At 38.0% G+C, this 15801-nt stretch overlaps 1 protein-coding gene across 1 annotated transcript in view; it reads right to left on the bottom strand.

Annotated features, from left to right (window-relative positions):
- Nucleotides 1-557: 557 nt before the first annotated feature.
- LOC110113405 (kanadaptin) overlaps nucleotides 558-15801 on the bottom strand; it is an 86583-nt gene continuing 71339 nt past the window's right edge. The window contains exons 12-13 of the mRNA XM_020845978.2: nucleotides 1178-1990; nucleotides 558-1093 (exon numbers count right to left, since the gene is read on the bottom strand). Coding sequence (XP_020701637.2) covers nucleotides 1044-1093; nucleotides 1178-1990 — 863 coding nt within the window. The 3' untranslated portion in view covers nucleotides 558-1043. The remainder of the gene's footprint in view (nucleotides 1094-1177; nucleotides 1991-15801) is intronic.

The following is a 15801-nucleotide window of genomic DNA, read 5'->3' as shown; positions in this document are numbered from 1 at the left end:
TGAAATAAATTGGTATATTATTAGTAGAATTCAAATTGAATCGTTGAAGTGGAGAAATGCATCGAACTTGTTGTGTGATAGAAATGTACCTAAGGAAATATTCTATAAGATGGTGGTGATACCTTCAATGCTTTGGCGTAGCTATCTTACTCCATGGAATGGTAATAGGAGAAATAGTTTGAGATTTGGTTCCATCGACAAGTCCAAATTCCAGTGCTAAATTAAATACCAGTCCTTTCAACGCCAGGTATAATAAACATATTAAGCTCTCAAAAGAACCATTTTTCATCTTATCAAAGACGTTCATTAAAAAGAATCAATGCGTTACATTTCATAAATACAAGGCAGAGCAGTTATAATAAATTTATATTGAAAGTTGGGTCAATTTGTATTCAGTAGACTTCCTGCATCATATTATTACTAGCAAATACCATTTTTTCGTTTGGAATTTTGCATCACTTGGAGGTCTCTCATAAAAAGAAATAACAAGCAAACTTGAACAAAATGTTAAAATGAAGTCATATTAAAAATAGGCTATAACTTGATTAGAAAAAACATGAATGAACTTGAAAAAAAATTTACTCAGCTTGACTGATTCATTTACAACTCTAATCCAACCGTCCTGATCCTTTTGAATCTGGTCAATCAGCAAAATATGACAATATACATAGCAAATAAACATTTAAAAAAAAAACAAACTTCTTTTTCCTGATTACTACATGCGCATAATGCATAAGATCAATAACATCAGTAAATGGTCAATCAACAAAAATCTTTGAGGAAATGTGTGGAAATCTGAAAACCAGGACCTAATTGCATGGGTAGAAAGGATTAGCAGCCATTTTTAATACCTCAGTGGTAACATATTTACAATACAACTTGATGAGCAGCTGTATAAGAAATTTGATATTGATGCCTTCTCAATGCATGAGATCTTACCCAATGATCTGCAGTGGCCATCAGCAATACGGTAGATTTACTCCGAATTATATCGTTACAAATAGCAGGAGTGGTCTCTAATAGCTTACAATACGAACCATGATTTAGTATCCCAAACGATCATTCAGAGAAGTACGACCATCCCCAGTTTGCCCTGTTTAGTGTCATTAGAACTAGAGACATTAAACAAATAACCACAGGAAGTTAAGAGAGATAGACAAAAGGTTCCAATATTTACCCTTAGGAGGAACCCAGGACTCATAATCTGGACGCCCATCTAGAAAATCAGGTCTAACAGGTCCAAGGACACGCCTTACATTTGAATTTTCTTTACCAGTTTGGCCTTCAACTTGCAAGTTTAGATTCTCGTCTTTCAACTCATCAACTACATGAATTCCCCGAGTATGCTTTAAAAGCAAGGCAACAGCATCAGCTGCAATGGTTTCGGCCTTTGGTGAGGATGATGAGAATGGAACTTCAACTTTTTGAGCTTTTTCAACACTATCTTCAGCTTTTTCTGTAGACTTCCTCTTCCTTATGAAGAGACCCGAAGCTGCAGTTTCTAAGTTGCTTTCATTATCAACTGTACCGAGAACTTTCTTCCTATCATTGTAGTCGACAAAATCATCTGAAATGCTTACATCCAAATTAGCTGGGGATATCTGATCATCTGTTTCTGTGTTCCTTGTGGCGCCAAGCCACTGAGGTTTGGCGATAGTATATGAAAGCGTTTTGTCTTTTTTATTTTCACAAGCACCGTCATCCTTTTCAGAAGGTTTCTCTGCTGGAACCAACTTATGGGTTTCCTCAAGAGATGGTTTTGGTTTGAGCTTGTCCAAAATGGGGTTTGGCTTTTCATTAGATTGACTCTGTCTTGAGATGCTGGGCACATATTGAGCAGACTTGGATGCTTGTGCTTCGTTAGAACTTGACGCTCTTTTTCGAGTAGCTTCTCCACTTGGGTCAGCAATTTTCAGAAGATATGCTATCCTGTTCAGCTCTGCTTGCAGATCGGATAAATTCATCTCCATTTGTAAAATCCTATCAATAACTGTTCCATGAACAGTGACCACAAGAAGATTAGAAATTACTTCCAAAAATTACTGAGCTAAGCATCACAATGTTGGCATAAAAACTTTTAGTTACAAGATAAATAATTTAATAGTATACAAGCAATAAGAAAATAATCCCGAGAACAAATAAAATTTACTACCGAGAATACCTTTTCTTTGAAAGAATTCAACAAAAACTCCATGGAAAAGTTTACATGCAAGCGACCATAGAGAGAGTAAAACAAAATAAATAAATAAATAAGCGCCGATTGAGAGAGCAACCATCAAGAGCCCATGCAAAACGCAGGCACTGTAGCCAAACATTAACAAAGAAGTTACTGATTGATATACATGCAGAGAAGCTAATTATCAACAAGAAAAGCTTTGTGGGCTTGGAAAATGTTGTGTTCGAATTTGATGATTTGGGTGAATTTTTTTATAAGGAAAATTGGATATTAGGCGACCCCATATAGCGGGATAAAAACTTGATGTTGTTGTCAACTGGATATTAGATAAGAGCTTACTTAAACATTTTTCCTTTGATTTTATAACATAGTTTGAGATATCCCTCCGATGGTTATTTGATTTTATAACCTAGTTTGAGATATCCCTACGATGGTTAATTATCTCTCTCAATCAAGAGAAAAAACATTCACTAAGACTAGTCCATAGGTTTTATGATATTTTGATTTCGGACTAGCAATTTCAATTTGAAGAAGAAAGATATACTACTATTGACAAAACAAAAAATGGTTGATTAATAATAAACCAGATCATGAAATCATGATCCTGTCATCCCATGTTTTCATTGGCCCTAGTCTAATTAGTAGACGCAACTGGATCCAAGTATCCCTAATAATAAACCTGGGTTGCTCGTCCAAGATCACAAAAACATAGGTGAAATCTTTCCAAATGAACATTTTTTAAGCTGATATTAGCAAACAACATATGCCCTATCAAGTGTGCATTATAGCTCACAACTCATAAACTTAGCCATAAGGGAACTTACAAGTTTGGGCCATAACCACAACATGACGATTCCATCCTAGTCAGGCTAACCACCCAGCAAACAGCATATGCCATGGATTTACTAGCTTGAGATTTGAGTGTGATTATTTTGATACATTTGACATGCATGGGCTTAAATTTATCTTGGCAATTTGATAAAAAATAGAATGAATGGCTATCCTGAGAATGGAGCTATAGATTATTGTTTTTTTTTTTTTTGGATAAATTGATAATGACAAACTCGATCAAGATCTCATGATTCTATCGCCCCGGATTCATGAACAATACTCCATTCAGTCAAAAAGGTAGTCCATCAAACCTAACAAAAAGATCTTCATCGACAAACATAAGTTGATTCATTAAAGAGAACTTTATAGACCAGGGGTAGATATTTATCAAAAGAGAGAAATTCAAATCAATATTAGCAAACATATGGCTTTATGTCCTATCAAGTGTACTTATGATTCATTATTTAAGGGTACTTTAGCCATTGATGAACTTGTGAGCTTTGGTTGTAACCATAATTAAATGATGTCATTTTGCGGCAAAATCACCAAGTTAGAGGGACCTTATTATAATCATTTACTTATAGTGTCATTTGGCAACAAAACTACCAATTAGAGACATGTCAAATCATTACTAGCAATATATCGTTTAAGAATGAATCCTAAGATATATCGACAAGATATTAGTCATTTGTGAGTTGAGGTTATTCTCAAATCTATCGTCCTCGATCATTTGCAAAGGGTTGATGACTTTTACTTCTAAGTTAAAAGGGGTAGATTTCACTTAAATATATTTTTTACTTTGGAAAATATTTAGTCTTTAAAATTTTCATTAGGGATCAAGTCTCATGTTGACCTCCACGATTAAAACAAAAAAAAAAATGAAAATGATAAATGATAAAAAAATCCCATACCTGAGCCACGCACGTCGCACGTCGTTCGCACGTCGAGACCATCCCAACATCGCTTCTACCCATGACCGATTTGTGTCGTTAAAATAGGGAAGAGGTGAGGCCTTCGGCCTCCCTCACTCACTGCCTTTTTGTTCATTTCCCCCTTTGCGTGCTCCATCGAGTCCTTCGTCGTTGTTCGACTTCGTTCGTTCAACAACTTTCCCTTCCAATAAGTTCGGAAGTTACAACAGTTTGATCGGAAACAACAGGAGAGCTCACTCGCTGTGATCGTAACCTTCTCCCTATCGTGCGTGTCTTCAGCTCCCTCCCTCAACGACTTTCCCTGCCTATTGGAACGGAAGTTTCGACATTTGATCGGAAGCAACGTGAGCTCGTTCGCTGTGAAGACCCTTTCTCCCTTTCGAGCACTTCTGATTATGATTAATTAAAGTTACTCTTAATTATGATTAATTAATAAATATCCCTCTCTTACCTCGATGTGCATGTCGAGCCGGCAAACCACCCATACACGCTTTTTTATAGCGTGGTGGGAAGGGAACTCGGTACGACACCTACAACGAGGTAGGTGAGTGGCCCTTGACTCCGAAATCCTGTCCTCGAAGTGTGTGACGGGCCGGTCAACCACCTATACACGTTTTTCTTAGCGTGGAAGGAGGGAACCTGATGCGACACATGCGACGAGGCAGGTAAGCCTGGTGCACGCTTTTCTTAGCGTGGCTAGGACAACTCTTAAGTACCTGTACGCAGCTTCTGTACCTATGGGAAACAACTGCTCTTCTGTTGTAACAGGTACCGAAAACCCATACACGCTTTTCTTAGAGTTATGGGGACATATTTTACGATCGCAGTGTCCTCGTACGAGGGCACCTACCGTACACGCTTTTCTCTAGCGTGACGGGAGGCCCAATTTTCCATAATTTTCCCCTAAACGAGGGAGACACCGAAATGCTGCCGAAATTTCGAGTGAATATACGAACAAACTCGGACCTGATTTGAACTCAAAAGAACAAGAACTTGAACTCAAATGAATAATGAACTTGAGGACATGAACCTGAACGAAATCTAAATGATGAATAAAAGGCTAAACCCAAGTAAAATAAGATCAAACTTGAGCTAATTTCAAATCAATTTGAACCTACAATTAAACATGCAAAGACTTCAGAAGACTCTGAACAAGCACTTGAACTCGCACTATAAAACATCAAATGGGACTTATGAACTTGATGAACTCAAATCTAGATTAATCTGAATTTGAATAATCACTTACACTTGAACTAAACAAGACAACAAGCAGACCTACAAAAGTATAAGGCTTGAACCAAATGACGAAGATATGGACTAGAACTTGAGTCGCACAAGGAACTTAAATGCATTGCAAGAGACTATAGTCGGGTTCAAACCTGAACAAATAGCAAAGAACTGAACTTTGAATGCTTAATCAAGCATGGAAATGCAAATGTCAATTTAACCTGTGAATCATTTAGTTGAATATCAACATCACTTCATGACTAGTATTGATGCATAGTCAACTTTATGAAGTTTTGCTATCAAAGCCGATCAACTTGAAAGTACAGTGGTCCCCCATAAATACACACGAGCCGCTTGTGGATAACAACAGTGAGTATATTGCAGGAGCAACAAACCCCTATGGACACAAGTACATATATCACCTACAACAAAAGTGATTGAGAGGTTGTGGGTACGTCGAATATGAAGACAACTCGATGTATGGAAAAGGACATCTCCTAGCAGAATGGAAGAGATATTTGAGCAAATTCGAACTAAGCTTCTTGGTGTTCCAAAGTTTCTTCTTGATCCTATACTTAGGAAGAAAACATTTCTAGTATCCACAAACACCGGAAATAACAAATCTACTCACTAAAGAGCTTGAAAGGAGTTCCTTTCAAGGTAGTGGCCACAGATTTCAAGAAGAACCTCCCCGATGAATGAGAAAAGGAAGTTTGTATCAGAACAAAGAAATATTTCGTGAAATTCAGGTAAACAAGTTAAAATTCACTTGTAACCACAAAGCAAGAGATTGGTTAGTGCACTACAATCTACTTGCATAAATCATGTAAGTAGTGCACGACAGTATACCTGTACAATGCAGCAAACAACTCAGTCCACAAGTTGCAACAACACGCCATCGGATCCGCAACATCTATACAAGCAAACAGAAGGCGTTTACAAATATATCCAGAATGCCCCCGCACATGCACCTTAATTTGTATACACATAGGTACCCAAAAGGAAATACAATCACAAAATCAGCATGAGCCCCGGCGAGCGTGTTATTGGTACACACGTGACGTCTAGGGATGCTGCGCGGGTTATTAAATTTGAACTCGATCATCCTAAGCAAATAAAAAGGAGTCAACAGTGTATAATTATAAAATGCCCTCAAACACCCGCATGGGCCCCGACGATCGTGTTATTGGTACACACATGAAGCTTAGGGATGCTACGTGGATCAAATAAGTGAATTCAAGTTCGAACCCGATCCTTCTATGTGGGTCAATAGAAGTCGACAGGGTTCGAACTATCAATCAAATATATGGCTGTGGCAGCCGATATATTTGATTTTATACATTTATATTAAGCCTTCAAGGCCTATAATCAAGATAATTCACTAATAAAGGGCATAAAGCCTTTGAAACTCGATCCTCCTAAGCAGGTAAATAGGAGTAGACAGGGTTCGAACCATCGGATAAATATGCAGTCACGAAGTCGACCGAAATATTTATTTTATACATTTACATTAGGCCTTCGAGGCCTTTAACAAAGAAAATTCACAAACAAAAGCATGAAGCCCGAGAAACCTAATCCTCTATCGACAGCTCGATAGAGTTGACAATATTCAATCCAAAAGTGGAAATAACCCCAAGTACACCCCGATGATGGCCGTGTTGAATGCTTATCTCAACCGGAGGGGTCAATTTCAAATATTTCAAAATGCTACCAAAATGTCACAAAAATCCAAAATTTCAAAATCCAAAGATATTTAAAATTTAAAATTACACTATCAAACACTTAAAATAAAATTCATCCACCCTCCGCAATAATTTGCCAAGATGGACAAAGTTGAATATAACTTCAGCTCACATAGAGCTAATGCTTAGTCGAAAATATCACTAGGATATATTCTTAAATAATCTCCTGCCAATAAGGACATGCTACGTATCCTTTGACTGGCAGTTTTGCCGCCAAATGGCACCGCAGGATAAACGGTCATGACCCGGGGCCCTCTAAATCGAGTGGTTTTGCAGCCAAATGGCACCACGAAATACCAGTTATGGCCAGAGCCAATAAGTTCCTTAGTGGCATCAAATCCTTGAGATATGAATCAATATGATATAATTGATAGGGCACAAAGCCCTCTATTAGCTAAGGTGGACTCATATTTGTCCCCTTAGGCAAACATTCAATCAAGGTCTACAAGGTCCCCTTGGATGAAGCAACCCATGGTTGCTGACAAGGATCATTCTATCAGGTTGGGTCGACTACCTCTTCTGACTAAGTAGACCAAGGACCACAATGGCCCGGGATGACAGAACCATGGGATCTTGATCGGGTCTATCATCAATTCCCCCACCATCCTCTTTAAGTGCTAGATGGTGAAATTTCTACTTTTAAATATCAATCTTTTCAAATATCCAAAGCCCATTGCTGCTATTATATGCAGATAACACGTATTTATACGTATCTGATTGCCGACTAGCCTTAATCGAAAGTTTTCTCTTTTGATCAGGAGAGGTAATTAACTATAGCGTCTTGCGCCTATAGGAAACCAGAACTCAGATCATAAAGTCCTCGCACAATGAGGACGAAATCTCAGAGTAGTGTCTTATCTACAAACCCATCTAGGGGTGTAAGTGAGCCGAGCCGGCTCGAACTCGACTCGTTTATGGGCTCGCGAGCCGAGCTTATCGGGCTCGAGCTTGAGCCGACTCGGCTCGTAAGCTCGCGAGCCAGCTCGAATAAATATTTTTATTTTTTAAAAAAAATTTATTTTATTCGGGAGAGAGAGTGAGAGAAAGAAATGGGATCGGGAGAGGAAGCCAGAAACAGAGGCCTTCGGCCTCTTCTATTCGACTACTTAACGACGCAAATGCGTAGTGCGGGCAACGGGGGAAGAGGGTCGTGCGAGATAGTGGGAGAAGGGACGTCGACGTGCCAGCGATGTGCGATGGACGACTTCGGACAGCTACGCACGATCTTTTTTCCTCTTTTTGTTTATATTAGGCAGGTCAACATTTGTAGAAGGTATTGAAGGCCTAATACAAATATAAAACAAATATCTTTGTAAATCTTGCAGTCATATAATCATTCATGTGAGTAAAATTTATGGTGAACCATTTAAAATTTATTGATTTGGCATCTTTCATGAAATTCAAGTCTCGTTAACTCCAACCCTAGAAAAAGGATATGGAGATTTATCACTCTGCACTACAAAGAGAGTGGTGCGCTTGAGAGCATGCTTATGTATTGGAGCATTTAATTTTGAAAAAATTTTATGAGATTTCAAAAGTTATAGCACACTTTTCGGGCCAATTGTGCGATTCTCAAAGCATCGAAATATGCATTTATATCATTTTTCAGTCCGCACTTCTCAAAAATTAAATTCGAGCATTTAGCACATTCATCGAAGCACGTGCATACGCATTTGATTTTTAAAAGAGAATTTGCACATTAAAGAAAGATTGTAGATTTTACATTACAATTAAATGTTCTTTAGACAAATAAGAGTTTAGGTTCACTTTCACTTTTTGCTCATATAGCATCGTGATCTCTAAATTTGTAAATTAAGACATTTATTATAGCACATGCAGATGCAATTCTTTTAAGCAATTTAATAAACCATGCACACTTTTTGAAATATTTATAAAATGTATTGGCAAATTTATGATACATTAGCAGAGCACACTAGCATATTTTTTGGAGCACTTGCCTAAAGCACCCGCACTTTTCTTGATGTACTTATACAATGCACCTGCATAATTGCATGATCTTCGACATGCTTGCTTAGTGCACTAACACGTTCGTTGGTACATTTATGCATCTTTCTGAGCATTTACACATTGCATCTGCACATCATTCTGTGCATTTGGGAAATGCACAAATAAAATTGCTTTCATTGATTTGATACATTATAAACACCCTATCAAAATAGTCGTGCAACTCGTGCTGCATAACAGTGCACTGTTTTGTCTCACTTGAAAAATTTTAATTCATAGGGTGTATTGTTCGTCTATAAGATTTTTTTTTTTTTGTTCACAAGGTCACTACAAATTTCTTTTTATCCCATTATAAAGTCCAAAAAGTTTTTTTTAATCTTATTATTTGCAAATTCATTCGCTAAAAAATTTGACAACCACCCAGCATCCCCATACATTGTCTTTGAGAGATCTAGGCTTTCCATCATCTTTTAAAATGTTGACCTACAATCTACAGCCAAGAGCAAGAAAACAAAAAAATATGTTTAAAATATACTTAGATCATTACCTGTGATGAGCTCTGCCGCAGATCCTGCCCAAATCCTGTTGAAACAGTCGCCCTATACCTGTCGCAATCCCACCTCTGCCTTCGCCTTAAAAACGCGAACGAAACAAAGACTTCGGTCTTTTTCGCTACTTCGCCTCCTCCTTAACACCTTCGGCTCTAGCCACATGAAATCCCGAAGCCCCTTCCCAATCGCCTGCATCCAAGCCAAAATCGCAAGCCCAGGTTCTGATCTTCTTCATCGTCGCTGATCAACTTCCCTCCTTCGACGACTTTCTCTCCATGTTGGATCGGAATCAACAACGGGAGCTCCTTCGGCCAAATCCCGACTCCAAGAGCTAGAACCAGCCCAACTCCATCCCAACCCAATTCTTCGGTCCACAAAGAAGAGAAATAAAGAGAGAGAGAGAGAGAGAGAGAGAGAGAGAGAGAGAGATCTCCTTCCCTACCTCCCTCTCAGCCGAGCTTCACACCAAGGCCTCCATCAATAGCCAAACTCTTGTAGCCCCATCCGACCAAATCCTCTAATCGAACCCCATTTGGCGCCTCTCATAGTCGAACACTTCATCTGCCTCTGCTCTAACCGAGACCTACCTTCCTCCCTCTCTACCTAGATCGATCGACCTCCATACCCGAACCAGAGCCGAAGCTAGCCTCTTGAGCCCGTCGCCTTCCACCTACATGCCTAACTCTTAACCCAAGGTATATATCTATTATATATTTATTAACTAGTTAATTGTCAATAGTAATATTATTATTAAATATATATGTATATATGTGTAATATATGTCAAAATATGTATTTTGTGTTTGTGAGAGATGAAAAAAAAAAGAGAGATGAAATAAAAAAGGGAGTTAAAAAATAGAAAGAGAAAAAAAATACAAAAAAAGAGAAAATGGATAGTTTAAAAAAAAAGAGAGAGAATGAGACAAAAAATGTTTGTCTCACTTTTCGAGCCTCCACCACCGGTCCACCTATGCGAAAGTATAAGTTCCTAACTTCAATCCCGTTCTCGACACTAGCGACGAGCCGGCAAACCTCCTAGGCGCTCACGTAGCGTAGTTAGGAGGAAAACCGGCATGGCGCTTGCAACGAGGTGGGTAATCCCCGGACCGCTCATGTAGCATGAGGGGGACAAAACTAAGTACACATACATGGGAAAATCATTGTGCTCTTTTAAACATGTGCTCGAGACCCTTAAACGCTCATGTAGCGGGCGGGGTTTTAAAAAAAAATACAACCATGGTGTCATTTGACACTTACCTGAAATGCGCAAGTAGCAACGAGGAGAAGATTGTCTCTTGGTTTTTCCCCTAAACATAGGAGATGTCGGGAGGCTGCCGAAATTCAGATCGAAGCACACAAGGACTTGAACAAAAAAAAATGAACTTGGACTTGGACTTGATTGAACTCAAAGGACAATATGGGACGTGGACTTGATACAATCGACTTAAATGAACTAAAATTAAAATAAATATAAACTTCAACAAGGACTCAAATTTGATTTGAACTTGAACATATTTGAACTCAAGCAAAGACTTGACGACCACAGGGAACTCGTACAATGGAGGATGACGAATTGAACTTGAATGACATGAGCTTAAATTTGAAGTATGCATTTGTGGACATTGAACTCAAACTATATAATCTTAACTAGAACTTGAATTTGAACTCGAATTGAACACCCGCTAAAACTTGAATAGATAGATATAAGTGATTGAGTTCATAATTGATAAATGACAATCATCAACAAGATGCATATGAATACATATAAAATTTGTAAGCCAAGGGATTTTGCAAGTGTCATTCACTTAATGATAATGTTGACGCCATTTGATTTTCAATATAATCTTCATGCAAATGGTGATGGTTGGATTGTAGCATTCATCCTAATTCATAAAAATGGTACATGATAATTTTGATCATCTAACTAAATATCAATGAATGAACAAGGGTCTACAAAGGAGGTCCAAGACCCTACAACAAACGAAGATTCTTATGAATGCATGCAAAATACATGTAGTGAAAGAGATAGTTGGCTTATAAGCATGAATGATGTGCAAGTGAATATATTAGCTTGCAACCAACAATGGTGGATAGATTGTGAATGCAATAATTTCCCTTCAATCAACATCAATGAGCCAATAGGAAACTTCTTTCATCCACTAGCAACTTATCAATGACTTGATTCATCAAAGTGTACCTAAGAAGTTATTCATAAGTATACATCATGCCACATACAACGAGTATTATGACTTCTCTCCAATCAATAACCACTAACTCGTAGATAAATACAGCAGTTATCTACGAACACTAAAAGTCAACATCCAACAAACCTATTGAAATTGCTTGCGAGCAATAATGCAAGGCTTATAATAAATATTAAAGGGTACTATTGCCAGTAGAAATGCAAACAATGAGTGAGGATGAGCAATAAAGATATGTGATCCACTTGCAAATAGATGCATGAGAATGTCTTAGCAAATGCTACAAATATATACTGATGATGGAAGCACCCATATCAGTCTTGCAAAAAGATGTAGTAGTCCCCGCAAATGCACATCGTGTAGTAAATGGCAAGTGCTAGCATCGGCTAACAATGATAGAGAATTTACCATACACACAATGAGCCTACAAATGCTAATCAGCAATAGGCAATGGATGTCACGATATCCTTACAGTTAAGGAGCATATGGTGGTCAGTAAATATATTAGTCATCTACAGGCTTAAGCGTGATGACATATGGCAAAAGCAAATGTAAGCTCATATGAGCTGTTAAGGGAAACCTGTTATGCCATTCATAGACAAATGCAGAAGAGTTCCATCAGATACAAGCTCCTATAAGTCGAGGTAGGAGAGCTTCCATATACACTACATATCATCTATGGGAATATCAAAGCACTACGATAAGCATAGGACTCCTATGAGCTACTGTGGAAGACCCTTATACATTCAATGTACCACCCACAAGCAAAATGCAACATGATTAAGTCAAATGTAAATGCCTATAAGCCAAGCAAGAGATTAGTTAGTGCACTATAATCCATTTACAAAAAGAGACAAGTAGTGCACGACAGTCTACCTATATAAAGCAACGGACAACTCTATTCAGAAGCTGTTACGCCATGCCATCGGATCCACAACACTCATATAAGTGGACAGAAGGCATGTTCAAACTCTCAAATCGAATGTTATACACGTTCAAATGGCAGTTGCCTGCATAACTAAAATATCTAAAATGCCGTTGCACATGCACCGTAATTTGTATACACATAGGTACACAAAAAAGGAGCAAGGGCTTTACCCTCATGGGCTTCTACAAGCATGTTGTAGCAACACATGCAATGTCAAGGGATGCTGCGTGGGTTAATAAATTTGAACCCGATCTTCGTAAGAATGAAAGTAGGAGTCGACAATGTTCAACAAATAATTATAAAAAGCCTCCAAATACCCGCATGGTTCCTGACGAGAGTGTTATGTATATACATGTGACGTCTAAGGATGCTGCGCAGGCAAAATGATGAATCTAAGTTCGAACCCGATCCTTCTCGATACGGTTTGAACCATTAAATAAATATACGGTCACGATGTCAACCGGGATATTTATTTTATACATTCATATTAGGCCTTTAAAATTAAAATTTATCTCAGCTCACATAGAGCTAGTGCCTAGTCAAAAATATCACTATGATCCATTCTCAAACAATCTCCTGCCAATAAGGACGTGGTACGTGTCTTCTAACCGGCGGTTTTGCCACCAAATGACACCGCAGGATAAACGGTTATGACTCGGGTCCCTCTAAAACGAGTGGTTTTGCCGCCAAATGGCACCACGAAATAGCGGTTATGGCCAGAGCCAATACGTTCCTTAGTGGCATCAAATCCTTGAGATATGAATTAATAGGATATGATCGATAGGGCATAAATCCCTATGTTAGCTAAGGTGGATTCAAATTTGTCCCCTTAGACAAATACCCACCCAGGTCAACAAGGTTCCCTTGGACGAAGCAACCCATGGCTGCCGACATGGATTCTTCTATCATGTTGGGTCGACTACCTCCTCTAAGTAGACCAAGGACCATGATGATACGGGATGACGGAACAATGGGATCTTGATCGGGTCCATTATCCATTCCCCCACCATCCGCTTTAAGTGTAAGGTGATGAAATTTTCTATTTTAAATATCAAACTTTTCAAATTCTCAACTTCAAACCTAATTCTCAAATCCAAACCCATGCAGCTACTATATGCCGGATACTAGGTATCTACGGATACGTTGTATTCACTGACGACTAGCCTTAATCGAAAGTTCACTCTCGTTATCAAGAGGGGTAATTAACTATAGGGGCTTGTGCCTATAGAAAACCAGAACTCAGGTCATAAAGTCCTCGCAAAATGAGGGTGAAATCTCTAGGTAGTGTCTTATCTACAAACCCATATGCCTTCCCAAAATTTACCCCGGAACATAATCCGTTAAAACTCCCTCCTCTAAAAGAAAAAGCAAAAGCAGGCGGAGGCCGTGGCCAAATTTTCGGAGCCCACATAAAAAGTATGCAATGTTTATGTCATGAGACACCGTAATTAGGGGTCTTCTATCCCACCATACAAATAAAGGCTTGCATAGGTCTTTGTATACTAGTTCTAAATTTGTAGTATTACCGAACATATGGGAACAACACACACAAGTGCTTAAATTTGAATTTTCTCGACATGCTAAAAAAAGCAAGTGACTTAGAAGAATTAATACAAAATATACCTCTTGAAGAAAGAGTTTTTATTGGAGGACATTTAAATGGACATGTTGGTAAAGAGGTAGTTGATTTTAAAAGCATTTGAAGTTATCTTGAGTTTCTCCCATTGCAAAAAAATGCGCTCCAATTCCACTTAGCACACCAAACGTTTTGCAACCGAAATTTTGAGGAATTTAAGTGGTAAACATTTTATACATGTGCATGAGGTGATGACGATGAGACAATAAGTGCCCAACAAGTCGACAAGGTTGAATGCAAAAAACTTTTTTTTTCTTTCATTTTTTCTTTTATGTTTCTCTTTTTAGAGAGAGAAAGAATGAGAGAGGAACAAGGAGGGAGAGTGAGTGAGAGAAGAGATAAAGAGAGATAGAGGAAGTGCAAGAAAGAGGAATAGGAGAGAATATGGGTTTGGGAGAATTGGAGAGAATGTGGGTTTGGGATTATTTTTTCATTTTATTTTAAATTTTTAAAATAATAATAATAATAACTATTATCATTATATATTGATTTTTTTGGCATACTCACATCATTTGCATGCATCGAGATCACATCATCACCTCCAACACATGCCTTTTTTTTTGGTGCAATGACTTAGGTGATTGTCTAATTAAGTGGTTTATGCTACCCCAATGCATCAATGCAATCTATTTCGTAAGCAAATGCTATTCGGGCGATTTCAACTTTTCGTCGATGAGTTTTGAACATCATTTAAGTGATGTTACTCATCGTTTCCATTGTATTTGATCGGGTTTACTTCGAAATCATCATTGAGGTCAACAATGATATACTTGATTCATATATTTTACTAGGAAATAACCATGCCCATATAGGGTATACAATATATTTTATCCTAAACGCCAAAGGTACTTGAAATGAGTGTAGATCCCTGGACTTAAGATATTTGAATCTTTGCAGCATAGGACAGCCATGGTATCAGCAAGCAAATAAGGGCAAAAGCAAGTATTTTCCTTTCTGCATAAAGATTATCATGCTTAGAGACTGTTCAACCATGCTAGTAACCCGCAAAGAATCAAGCTCATAAGACCTAAGGTTTGAGGACAGCCGAACGATCGTCAAGACTTATGACCTACCTTATAAGAAGAATGGCCCACCAGTAGGACCCTGCCTTATAAGAAGAATGACCCACTTGCACATTTCCTTGAGTTTTTCTTTGATGATGATTGTGATAATGTCTTGGCGAATTTACATGCATGTAGAGATCAATCCTAGGAGTATTTATATTTGAATTTAAATTCACAATATTCATGTGTAATATCTATTGCATTGGTAATTGGAGCATACACCGCAAAGATTTAAAGATGACCCTAAAATTGAGATTTGTGGCTTAATCCTATAGGTAGGCACCTCTAAGAGCTTTCAATTTTAATAAACAGACAACATAAAATCCTAACAAATATTTTGATGAGATAAGTGCTTAAATTATCGATCCTCAGTTTGGAAAGGAAAACATTGATTTGACTGGAGGGAAGAAATATGTAATTATCATTTTATGTTATGGATAATGATAAGGATATAGGACATGTCAACACTTATAGCCAGAGCAAATTTTATAATTTTGTGTTTTTTGAACCATTTTTAGAATTTTTTTTACTTTTATCCAAGGGATTTTG

This window comes from Dendrobium catenatum, unplaced genomic scaffold, assembly GCF_001605985.2.
Source record: "Dendrobium catenatum unplaced genomic scaffold, ASM160598v2 fragScaff_scaffold_156, whole genome shotgun sequence".
NCBI classification, from domain to species: domain Eukaryota; kingdom Viridiplantae; phylum Streptophyta; class Magnoliopsida; order Asparagales; family Orchidaceae; genus Dendrobium; species Dendrobium catenatum.
This window is presented reverse-complemented; position numbering and strand designations above follow the sequence as displayed.